This window comes from Gobio gobio (assembly GCF_949357685.1).
Source record: "Gobio gobio genome assembly, chromosome: 1".
Taxonomy (NCBI): domain Eukaryota; kingdom Metazoa; phylum Chordata; class Actinopteri; order Cypriniformes; family Gobionidae; genus Gobio; species Gobio gobio.
In genome coordinates this window covers 39,514,455-39,527,447 of record NC_137097.1, presented here as the reverse complement: position 1 = coordinate 39,527,447, position 12,993 = coordinate 39,514,455, and the positions used below count along the sequence as shown (strand labels likewise).

General features: G+C 45.8%; 1 protein-coding gene across 1 annotated transcript in view; it reads right to left on the bottom strand.

The window, feature by feature from the left end:
* grid2ipa (glutamate receptor, ionotropic, delta 2 (Grid2) interacting protein, a) overlaps window positions 1–12,993 on the bottom strand; it is a gene marked incomplete at its 5' end in the record, with an annotated part of 35,907 nt that overhangs the window by 5,536 nt on the left and 17,378 nt on the right. Inside the window, 11 exons of the mRNA XM_079829449.1 lie at window positions 2,788–2,984; window positions 3,290–3,379; window positions 4,606–4,693; window positions 4,894–5,243; window positions 5,454–6,729; window positions 6,889–7,247; window positions 7,395–7,569; window positions 8,176–8,282; window positions 11,035–11,175; window positions 11,257–11,408; window positions 11,526–11,813. Coding sequence (XP_079685575.1) covers window positions 2,788–2,984; window positions 3,290–3,379; window positions 4,606–4,693; window positions 4,894–5,243; window positions 5,454–6,729; window positions 6,889–7,247; window positions 7,395–7,569; window positions 8,176–8,282; window positions 11,035–11,175; window positions 11,257–11,408; window positions 11,526–11,813 — 3,223 coding nt within the window. The remainder of the gene's footprint in view (window positions 1–2,787; window positions 2,985–3,289; window positions 3,380–4,605; window positions 4,694–4,893; window positions 5,244–5,453; window positions 6,730–6,888; window positions 7,248–7,394; window positions 7,570–8,175; window positions 8,283–11,034; window positions 11,176–11,256; window positions 11,409–11,525; window positions 11,814–12,993) is intronic.

Sequence of the window (12,993 nt, the reverse complement as noted above, 5' to 3'; positions counted from 1 at the left end):
AGGTTCTACTATCGGCCGTATTCTCCTCTCCAGTACCCTGGCATAGACTTTCCCGGGGAGGCTGAGAAGTGTGATCCCCCTGTAGTTGGAACACACCCTCCGGTCCCCCTTCTTAAAAAGAGGGACCACCACCCCGGTCTGCCATCCCAGAGGCACTGTCCCCGACCACCACGCGATGTTGCAGAGGCGTGTCAGCCAAGACAGCCCCACAACATCCAGAGACTTGAGGTACTCAGGGCGGATCTCATCCACCCCCGGTGCCTTGCCACCGAGGAGTTTCTTGACCACCTCGGTGACTTCAGCCCGGGTGATGGACGAGTCCTCCTCTGAGCCCCCAGCCTCTGCTTCCTCAATGGAAGGCGTGATGGCGGGATTGAGGAGATCCTCAAAGTATTCCTTCCACCGTCCGACGATATCCCCAGTTGAGGTCAACAGCTGCCCATCGCCACTGTAAACAGCGTTGGTAGGGCACTGCTTCCCCCTCCTGAGGCGCCGGACGGTTTGCCAGAATCTCTTCGAGGCCAGCCGATAGTCCTTTTCCATGGCCTCACCGAACTCCTCCCAGGCCCGAGTTTTTGCCTCCACAACCACCCGGGCTGCAGTCCGTTTAGCCTGCCGGTACATGTCAGCTGCCTCAGGAGTCCCACAAGCCAACCAAGCCCGATAGGACTCCTTCTTCAGCTTGACGGCATCCCTTACTTCCGGTGTCCACCACCGAGTTCGGGGATTGCCGCCTCGACATGCACCGGAGACCTTACGGCCACAGCTCCGAGCGGCAGCTTTGACAATGGAGGTGGAGAACATGGTCCATTCGGACTCAATATCTCCAGCCTCCCTCGGGATCCGGTCGAAGTTCTGCCGGAGGTGGGAGTTGAAGATCTCTCTGACAGGGGGCTCGGCCAAACGTTCCCAGCAGACCCTTACAGTACGCTTGGGTCTACCGGGTCTGTCCAGCTTCCTCCCCCGCCATCGGATCCAACTCACCACCAGGTGGTGATCAGTTGACAGCTCCGCCCCTCTCTTCACCCGAGTGTCCAAGACATACGGCCGCAGGTCAGATGAAACGACCACAAAGTCGATCATTGACCTACGACCTAGAGTGTCCTGGTGCCATGTGCACTGATGGACACTCTTATGCCTGAACATGGTGTTCGTTATGGACAAACCGTGACTAGCACAGAAGTCCAATAACTGAACACCACTCGGGTTCAGATCAGGGGGGCCGTTCCTCCCAATCACGCCCCTCCAGGTGTCACTGTCATTGCCCACGTGGGCGTTGAAGTCCCCCAGTAGAACGACGGAGTCCCCAGTCGGAGCACTTTCCAGCACCCCTCCCAGGGACACCAAAAAGGCTGGGTACTCTGCACTGCCGTTCGGCCCGTAGGCACAAACAACAGTGAGAGACCTATCCCTGAGCCGAAGCCGCAGGGAAACGACCCTCTCGTTCACCGGGGTAAACTCCAACACATGGCGGCAGAGCTGGGGGGCTATAAGCAAACCCACACCAGCCCGCCGCCTCTCACCATGGGCAACTCCAGAGTGGTGAAGAGTCCATCCTCTCTCGAGGAGTGTGGTTCCAGAGCCCAAGCCGTGCGTAGAGGTGATTCCGACTATCTCTAGTCGGAACCTCTCAACCTCACGCACAATCTCAGGCTCCTTCCCCGCCAGTGAGGTGACATTCCATGTCCCAAGAGCCAGTTTCCGTGTCCAGGGATCGGGTTGTCTAGGCTCCTGCCTTCGACTGCCGCCCGATCTTCTCCGCACCGGCCCCTTACGGTCCCTCCCGTGAGTGGTGGGCCCACGGGAAGGTGTCCCCACGTCGCTCCTTCGGGCTGAGCCCGGCCGGACCCCGTGGGGGAAGGCCCGGCCACCAGGCGCTCGCATACGAGCCCCAACCCCAGGCCTGGCTCCAGGGTGGGGCCCCGGCTGCGCCATACCGGGCGACGTCACGGTCCTCGTTGTCATTGTCGTCATAAGGGGTTTTTGAACTGCTCTTAGTCTGACCCGTCCCCTAGGACCTGTTTGCCTTGGGAGACCCTACCAGGGGCATATAGCCCCGGACAACATAGCTCCTAGGTTCATTCGGGTACTCAAACCCCTCCACCACGTTAAGGTGGCAGTTCAAGGAGGAGACTTATGGTTGTGTGCTCCTCAAACCATTCCTAACATTTTAGCTTTGCGGCAGGGCACATTATCCTGCTGAAAGACTCCACAACCGTTTCCATGAAAGGGTGTACATGGTCTCAACAATGCTTAGGTAGGTGGTACGTGTCAAAGTAACATCCACATGGATGGCAGGACCGAAGGTTTCCCAGCAGAACATTTCCCAAAGCATCACACTGCCTCCACTGGCTTGCCTTCTTCCCATAGTGCATCCTGGTGCCATGTGTTCCCCAGGTAAGCGACGCACACGCACCCGGCCATCCACGTGACGTAAAAGAAAACGTGATTCATCAGGCCAGGCCACCTTCTTCCATTGCTCCGTGGCCCATTTCTGATGCTCACGTGCCCAATGTTGCCCTGTCCACTGCTGAAAGCCTCTAACACATTTCCTGCTTCTAACACATCAACTTTGAGGACAAAATGTTCACTTGCTGCCTAATATATCCCACGCACTAACAGGTGCCGTGATCAAGAGATAATCAGTGTTATTCACTTCACCTGTCATAATGTTATGCCTGATCGATGTATAATCATAGTATCTTGTGCAATGATAAACATCTTGCTAAAACAAAATAATAATTTATTCATCAATCTTTATCATTACACTTCTTATTCATCATGTACCTGTATGACAAACTGATCAGGCTCGCTGAGTTTGTTTGGGTCATCTCTGAACTGCTCGTACTGTCTGACCTCATCATCGTCTGGTGCATACAGGAGCAGTTGTTTAATATGTGGTGACTCCAAACGTTCGCTTGACATCGTCATCAGCACCTGGCGTAGCTCGCCTGGCGACAGCTTCAGATGGGCTATCAAGATTGCTATACAAATTATAGAAGAGACGATAAAGTGTACAAGGACCATGTGCTTGTATGCTAATGGATAAAAGCTAAGAAGCTCATCGGCTAACAGTAGGGACAGTAAGCGAAAATAGCATGCTGTTGTCAAGTTTAATTTAAAACCAAAAAACACTGTGACAAAGCAAGACAAAAAAGGACAGTCATATAAGTAAATACTTGACTGGGTAGCACTCTAAACATTTACAAGTAAACTCTTCAGTCCATTACAGCCTGAAAAAGGACAACGAGATAAAATTCCCTGACTTGAATCATTGTTTGCTACTCACAAGCATTGTAGGCTTTCTTATGGGAGAGAATCTCCACCACATCTTTCTTCTTGAAAGTCTCCATCTGAGGTGAGAGCTCTGGAAGAGAAACTGAGACATGAATCGTACCGTGAGTGATAACTTATGAGGATAAAAATTGAGTCAACTGGTAAAAGAATAGTCAGGTATAAGACCTTCAAGTCCTCTCGGGAAGTTCCTACATATGAGCTTGTTAGTGATTTTGGTTGGAAATGATAGGAAAACATAGTTGTCACACAAGCCTGCCTCCTCATAGACTGGAGAAGTGCTTTCTGGCAAGCTTTACCCCCATTCTTCATCCACAGGAAACAAAAAATAATATGTACAGCCAACATTTGCAATTAAACATTAATTATGACCAATACCATTTCATGCTGCAAGGCGGAGAGTCTGGGCGCAAAGACATTTAGCACAGGCAATTACAACATTGTGGTGGTGTTCATCTTTCTGACATAAAACTTGAGATCAACACCAGTGCTTAAAAGATTAAAGGCATGACTTGTGAGATAATCATTTTACCCTGGATATTTCTTTATGGGGTTTAGATTAACAAAAAAAAAACAATCAAATGCCACTTTTCCACCATTCTCATTGCTTAACCTTTCCATTCTGTGCCGTTCTGGCCCAGCTGGTAATTATTAACTTACTCGGGCCGAGAGCGGTTTGTAATCGTGCCGTGCCGAACCAAGCTTAAGTGGAAATATAACTGGAACCGTTCCTTACCGTTCTTAGAACCGTTCGGCTAGGTGGTGGAAAAGCAGCTAAATGTTTTATGGATTTATTTCAAAGGTCAATGACAAACAGCTCATTGACCCAGAAGTTCAATTTCCATCATGTAAGACCTTAGAATCTTCCTCGATATCTTTTTGTCTTCCACAAGATGTGCTTTAAAGAGGTTTTCCGGCTTGGGAGGCAGGCACGTTAACAAGGACGCTAAAGACCGCAGTCTCTAACGTCAGTCTTGAGATCAGGGGAGTGAGGTTTACACACACAGCTCTTACTAGCAGGCCTCTGTTAATTTAAAATGGAGTTCAGTACACTCTACAAATAACAAATGTTGCCTACAACCTATGGACCACACTGTATCTTTCTCTTTTAAAGATATAGAGAGCAAATTACCTGATGTAAAAACAGCTTAAAACAGGAGGTTTGCTGGTGTTATCTGGCCTCCAGCTGATTAGGCTTGTCTGGTTTAATGGTTTAAGTGAGGGGGGTGTTTGCCTCTTGTCAGCTGGTCAGCAGCCTGTTTGCATCAGCCATGAAATTAATACATATAACTTTTCTCACACTTTACTCACCAGGGTTCTTTTGTGTTCCAAAATGAAGCTCCAAGTCTAGGTATTTCACCATGTCACTCAGCTTATCATAATCAGAGTCTTCTTCCAACTGCAGTGAGAAAACACATCTGTCCTTACACACTTCATTCTAATGGAATGAGACAAACATATGACGATGGACCTCATGAAATGTTCCCCATTACTAAAGGCTGCAGTGTATATTTCAAATGGCATACTACTTCTTTTCAAGGTATCCTCCAACTATTAGAGGATTGTCAGTTGTGAATGGCTTATGGCAAATTACTTTACCTGTCCCCAAATGGTTCCCTCAGAATTTTCCACCTGTTCCCAGCGTAGCCTCTTTACACTCATATGACTGGAATCTGATTTTTGTGGTGAGGCCTTTGGTAGAGGAGGAGGCACACAAGGTGGGGGTAAAGGTGGTGGAGGAGGTGGCTCCATAGTGGACCCTTCAGTGGGGTGGTGAGTTTGAGATTGGTGTGTACCTGGTGGTTGGGACTGGGCTTCATTGTGGCTATGATGGTGATGGTGATGACGATATTCATGGTACATGGGTTGAGGGCTCTGCCTGGCCTGTGCAATGGGGGGAATCTGAGGGGTTGAGCGATGCTGTTGCTGAATCTGTTGTTGCTGCTGAACTTGCTGCTGCTGAATTTGTTGTTGCTGAAGCTGTTGCTGCTGCTGAAGCTGTTGCTGCTGCTGAAGTTGTTGCTGCTGCTGAAGCTGCTGATGCTGTTGAATCTGCTGCTGCTGCTGCTGAAGCTGTTGATGCTGTTGAATCTGCTGCTGCTGTTGAAGCTGTTGATGCTGTTGAAGTTGTTGTTGCTGTTGAATCTGCTGCTGCTGACGTTGTTGTTGTTGTTGTTGTTGCTGCTGCTGCTGCAACTGTTGCTGCTGAAGCTGCTGTTGTGAAGGATGAGGTTGGAAGGTCGACAGAATCTGTTGGGACTGGTTAGGTTGGTGGGGCTGGTGGATCTGGTGGTACTGAGGAGCCGACTGAATAGGCTGAACCTGGTGTATGTGTTCAATCTGGTGAATGTGGCGGGTTGGCTGAGGAGGCTGGGGGGGTGGATAGTCTTGATGAGCTTGATGCATCTGGTGGTGGTACTGTTGCTGAGTCTGCTGAGATGGTTGAATAGCTTGAGAAACAGCTTGTCTATCAGCCATTTCCAGTCTCTCAATTCGCTCCAAATGCTCCAAGCGTTCCAAGCGCTGGATGTGCTCCAATTGGTCAAGTCTATCCATAGAGCTTGAGAGGTGAGCCTGATGACTCTGATGCATCTGATATGCATGGTGTATTTGTTGATCTGAAAGCAAGGGTTGGGAGTGCATCTCATAGATATGTCTATCGAAGCGTTCTTTTCTTTCAATCCTATCAAGCCTATCCATAGAACTAGAGAGTTGAGTCTGAATAGTCTGGTGTGAGTGATGGTTTTGACGCACTTTGATCGACTGAGATTTGTGACTTGGTTTATTTTGATACATTGGATGCATCTGGTGATCCTGTTGCATCTGGTGGTGTTGATAAACCTGGTGAGCTGGATTAGCCTGATGTTGCATTTCGTAGATTGCATGACTGGGTATGGATGACTGGTTTATTTCTGGAGAGAGCATAGGGGGCAGAGATTGATGCATCTGCTGCTGAGGTTGCTGAGGGTGGCTGGCTGTTGGTTGAACTGGAAGTGAATGGTGCTCCTGAAGGACTTGGTGCGGAGTCATCAGCTCATCACGTGTGGGCAACACCTTGTGAATGGACTGACGTTTTGGAGGTGGGTTAGCCCTTGGCGGAGGCGGAGGAGGAGGTCCCGGGTGGCGACGGATGGTCAACTGTCGGGGTGTGTGTTCAGGGGTGAATCCAGCATGACCCCCTTGGTCATTGAATTGGACAGGGGGAGGGGGAGGAGGAGTCAGAGGGGGTGGAGGAATGTTTTCAGAGCTGGAGGAGTAGGTGAGAGAACTGGCATCCTCGCTGCTACTATGCACTTCACTTGGACTGCTTAGCTCAGGAGGCATGTACGGACCCTCTTCTTCCTCCTCCTCCTCTTCCTCCTCCTCTTCCTCCTCTTCTTCCTCTTCCTCCTCTACCTCCTCTTCCTCGTTCTGGAAAGTCATCTGGACAACATCCTGGTATTATTGTGAAATAAAACATACAAATGGCATTAAGTTTTTCAATAGACCATTTAAGATTAGCCACTGAACTTCAAATTCAAATTCAAGCCAATTAAGTATTGTCACAACAATAAAAGCAAATATCAAACCAATTAACCATTCTAATATACAAACCTCTTCATAGTCATTCTCTGGTGACAGGAAGTCATCCACAGATAACTGCTGTCCTAGCTGTTCACTCAGAGCCTCCATGAACAGATCTGTGTCTGGGGTACGGGGTGGACGCGAGAAGGTATAGCGCTTCTTGCGAATGGGTGGACTAGGAGGGTAGTCGGGAGGAGAGGGTGGAGAGAGAGGTGGGCTATCTAAACTGATGTAGGGGTTTGACTCAGCACTTGTTTGAGAGGGAAGACCTGGAGGGTAACAGGGGCACTGAGGACTGAGGGGAGGCTCCTGCATCCAAGAGTCAGGCTGTGGAGGAGGAGGTGGCGGAGGAGGAGGCACAGGCTGTGATGATGCAGATTTGCGGCTACCTAGGAGATGAAGACGAAAAACCAATGGTTAGGAAGATAAAATGTCTCTTATATTAGCCTTAGATGAAATTGTCACCTATTACACAGAGAAATGACAAGAACATTCTAGATAATCAGAAGCTACAATGGCAATCAAAAACCATGTACCTGAAGTGGCCCGAACAGATGGAGAGGAAGAGTGTGCCCTGATAGACTGTGAGGAAGAATGCGGGAAGACATCCACGCTAACCATAGTGTCAGGAGCAGGAGGAGGTCGACTCTTCAGGGATTTGGATCTCTTCCCGGCATAGACATTCTCCAGCTCGGCATACACAGCTGAGAGCTAGACAGAGCACAGGGACTAGGTTGTTAATATAAATAATTAATAATAATTTGTTACATTTATATAGCGCTTTTCTCTGCACTCAAAGCATTTTAGGGGGGATTTCCTCAACCACCACCAATTTGCAGCATCCACCTGGATAATGCGACAGCAGCCATATTGCGCAGAAACGCCCCACACACACCAGCTTATTGGTGGACAGGAAACAGAGTGATGAAGCCAGTCAGTATATATGGATTAGGAGGCTATGATGATGGACAGAGGCCAATGGGCAAATTTGGCCAGGATGCCGGGGTTAAACCCCCACTCTCGGTTTACCGTCTCATCCAAAGGACGGTGCTTTTTGACAGTATAGTGTCCCCATCACTATACTGGGGCGTTAGGACCCACACAGACCACAAGGTGAGCACCCCCTGCTGGCCTCACTAACACCTCTTCCAGCAGCAACCTAGTCTTCCCAGGCGGTCTCCTATCCAGGTAGCCTAATGATCAGGCTCAATCCTGCTTAGCTTCAAGTGGGCAACCAGTCTTGGGCTACAGGATGATATGTATATGATCGTAATTTCAATGTTTGCAAACCTGTACAAATTAAAGAAGAGTGCTCACATTAGTCAGGTTGTTGGGTGTCTCTGGTAAGGACGTTCCATCCCCTGACTGTCTCTCTCCAGGAGTCAGTCTCATAGGCGCCACCTCCATTTGCTCGGTGCTAATTCCTAATGAAAAAAGAAAATAGCCCAACAACTCTCATTTCAGTTTGCTAAGAAAGCTGATGGGACATGCCTTCTACAATAATGTCTACAGTGCTGTTTTCATGATCTATATATATCTATATACTGTATATCTATATCTATATCTATATATATATATATATTGCCAAAAGTTTTGGGACGTCTGCCTTTACATGCATGCGAACTTTAATGACATCCCATTCTTAATCCGTAGGGTTTAATGTGGAGTTGGTCTCTCTTTGCAGTTATAACAGCTTCAACTCATCTGGGAAGGCTTTCCACAAGGTTTAGGAGTGTGTTTATGGGAATTTTGACCATTCTTCTAGAAGCGCATTTGTGAGGTCAGGCACTGATAGGCCTGGCTTGCAGTCTCTGCTCTAATTCATCCCAAAGGTGTTCCATCAGGTTGAGGTCAGGACTCTGCGCAGGCCAGTCAAGTTCCTCCACACCAAACTCGTTCATCCATGTCTTTATGGACCTTGCTTTGTGCGCTGGTGCGCAGTCATGTTGGAAAGGAAGGGGCCCTCCCCAAACTGTTCCTACAAAGTTGGGAGCATGAAATTGTCCAAAATGTCTTGGTATGCTGAAGCATTAAGAGTTCCTTTCACTGGAACTAACGGGCCAAGCCCAAACCCTGAAAAACAACCCCACACCATAATCTCCCCTCCACCAAACTTTGCACAAGAACTTGGCACAATGCAGTCAGGCAAGTACCGTTCTCCTGGCAACCGCCAAACCAAGACTTGTCCATCGGATTTCCAGACAGAGAAGCATGATTCGTCAATCCAGAGAACATGTCTCCACCACTGATCTATATAGAGAACTGGATTGCTCATGACGTCATAAAAAGTGAAGCAGCCGCACCGCCATATTAGTATTCCCAAGTAAACTCAAACGTTCTATTGAATCAACAGGAAATGATTTGATTTTACTGAGAAAACATTGCCTAAGGAGACACCGTTTTGTCTCCCTGTACATTCTTAAAACACAAACGTCCTAAGCCTGTAAATGGTTATTCGTTTATAGACAGGAATTTCCCCAGCGTATTAAAAAGTTACATTCATATTCATTATAGTAGTGAACATCAGCTCGGCGGGCGGACCAGAAACTTCAGCGTATGTATTACAAACGTCAAAGCGAGTATTTCGAAATCAGAATAAAGGTTTATGCCTTGTAACCTGAAATCGCATTGTACTGTTGGGTTTATATTGTGCTGTAGTATTGTTTTTATTCATACAGTAGGCTAACTGCAAATGTTTCAACAATGATTTTGTTAACAGCATGCATTTTGAAGCAGTTAATGATTTAAACGATGATTAAATAAATATTTAATTAATTTATATTTAACATGGCATACATAACACTTATATGGAATACTTATACTCATATAACAGTTATACTCGCATGGAAACTGTAAACGTCATAAATTTGCGCTGTCTTTAAGAGTCTGAAATAGATGTTGCTCAATCAGGAAATAAAATACACGCATCATAACTATTCAGGCAGATAACGCTGACAGCTTTATTTCTGAGATGATGCATGGCAAACTTTGAATTGTAATACAATATAGTGCAATAGGCTTGTATTAATATTTATTGTATAAGCTATTTGAATCAATATTTCCTCCATAATGACATACATAAAGAAATATTTTTGTGTTAGTTCAGTTAAGTTACTTGTGTCAGCAGTATGCAGTAGACACCCATATTAACGATTAACAATTTCAATATATGACTTATCCTCTCCGAAAAGACCATAAACATTACAGATAACATCTGAAGTAACTATTAATTTACAATCATATATCGTAAAACTAATCCTGTGAGATGAGTTGATCCTGAGATGTTGCAAATCATGTGATTTTAGGTCAATGTTTTGGCTTTACATCAATGATGCCCTCTGTTGGTAGGGAATAGTAAGATAGACGCTTCCGGTAGCTTTACTGTCTGATGGCAGTTTAGAACGCGATGAGCAATCCAGTCAAAGATATTATATATATATTACATAAGATCAGTGGTCTCCTCTGCTCTAGAGTCCAGTGGCGGTGTGCTTTACTCCACTGCATCTGACGCTTTGCATTGCACTTGGTGATGTAAGGCTTGGATGCAGCTGCTCGGCCATAGAAACCTATTCCATGAAGCTCTCTACACACTGTTCTTGAGCTAATCTGAAGGCCACATGAAGTTTGGAGGTCTGTAGCTATTGTCTCTGCAGAAAGATGGCGACTTCTGCGCTCTGTGCACCTCAGCATGTGCTGACCCCGCTCTGTGATTTTACGTGGCCTTCCACTTTGTGGCTGAGTTGCCGTTGTTCCCAATTGCTTCCACTTTGTTATAATACCACTAACTCACCTACACCTGTGGCCATGGAAGTGATTAAATGATTTCGAGGGGTGTCCCAATACTTTTGGCAATATAGTGTAGGTTATACATTTAATGTATAAACATTTAATTTTAACTCATGCCCGCATGCCTGACCTCCAGATGCTACGTGGTTTTATAGACTATTATAGATAATTTTGCTAAATATATTTCTATAGGTCTGTCAAAGGTAAACAAAATAACAGCAATTTTATAAACATTCTTACCAAATTTATTTTTTTGACTAAATACTGACCTAATTTTCTTTTTTAAAGTGAGATACATCATATTTAGGGGTCATTGGCATAAAATAATGAAAACCACTGTCCTATGCTATAACATGCAGTGTAATACAACAGTGTTTGAAGACAGCCTACCCATGCCTAGGTGAGTGCCAATAACCAGATCATCTGAGCTGCGTCCCCTCACACTGCTCCTGTAGGTGGTTCCTGTTACCTTCATGGAGCTGCTGCGACGGTGAGGCTCATGTGCAGGAGGTTCAGGATCTGTTGTTGGCACTATCAATAATAAGTACATGCAAGCCTACATACATATATTCTCTACAGACTAAAGAGGAATGACCAGAAAGTAGGGCTCACGTGTGACTTTATAGCCAAGGAAGCGGGAGATCTTGTTCTGGCAGTGTTCCTGCTCCTCATAGGTCAGCAACTGGTAAACGAACTGCCAGATCACCTGTTTTGCTGGGGTGTCCAACACAGGGAAGACGTCCACAATCAAAGTGTCTACATTTCTAATGGCCCAGAAGAAAAATGAATCAAATCAGGTTCCACACAATGTTCAGAAATGTAAGCAACGCAATATTTCCGTCTTTCTTTCTTTTTCTAAATGTTATGGGCATGTCCTTCACCTGTGCTGGAAAAAGGCCTCCAGGGCCTTGCAAATAGTGTATCTCTCCTGAAGCGTGAGAAGGTGCTCGAGCTGCTGGCTGAAGGTGCGGCCCTGTACGCGGATACTGGGAGGCAGGATCTCAGCGACCCACTGCAGGGAGCTGAGCACAGGAGCACGGGAGCGGGGAGAAACCTCCACCTGCTCTGGCTCAGTCATGGTGAAGGCTGGCGGGCCGTCTTCAACCACCAGGCTTGGCATTGCCCCACTCCCCTGCAGCATAGACACCACCTTTTCATGTGAACAGCTCCTGAGAAAATGCACAACAACAAGACACATTAACTTACTGGATTATAAACATGGAAAGAGATTCAATTTTATCACAAAAGGTCTACTTGACCAGTTCTATCCTGCTGTAACCAATGTAATAAAGAGAACTGAATCATCGACTACTGCGATGATACAGTGTTGTGCATTGCTAGGTGGATGCTAAGGAGTTCTGATTGTTAGTTATTGTGCTTCTATGTGGTTGTTAGGGTGTTCTGGGTGTTGCTAGGGGATTGTAGACGGCTACTAACTGGTCAAAAGATCCCATCCACCCCATATTCTGATCTTTATGGGACTATTTTGCCTGTTTTATCATCCACCAGGTGAAAATCACAAGTCTGATGGTTTTGAGAAGTCCCAGCAGACTTTTACTTAACAATAGTGTTGTAGTCAAGACCACTTAAACTGAGACCAAGTCGAGACCAAGACCAGCGTGTGCTGAGACCAAGACAAGACCAAGACTTTGTGGGGTTGAGACCAAGACAAGACCAAGACCAAGACAGGGCGAGACCGAGTCAAGACCAAGTCCAGACCAGCACTCCTTAAATTCATCTAAAAGATCCATATCTACTGTCTGAGAAATGACTTATATTTATTAAATAAATACAAATAGTTATAGTAATAGTAAGACACTATAGCACTGTTACTAATCAAATCACTGACAATAAAACTCATGGCACAGAAGTTGCATCTGAATTGGTACAATTACACCTGCATAAATAATGTTCAGATTAATTTAACATTAAAACATGAACATGATTGAACAGTCACGGAATCATTTATTCAACCGATTAGTTCACAGCAGCGGATTCATTTAATAACGAAACATAGCCGAATTAGCAAAGACAGTTTAAAATGTCATTTAATATTAATTTCTTGTTTATTGAACATTTGTATAAATCAATATCATTTGCAATCACGCTCATATTCATGAAAACAGCTCTCTTGCTCTTGTGATATTGCTTAATTATATTCTCTGTAATATAAAAAAAAATGAAATCTCATAATTTTGTGGGCATTTATATTAATTTTGGGCACTTTTGAGAAAATGCTGCATTGATGTTGAACCCGGCAGCACGGTAACACAAGAAATCACATTATAAAGAAGTTATTGATTGCATTTTAATATGTAAGTTTTACATCAAATCACATTAATGATGTTA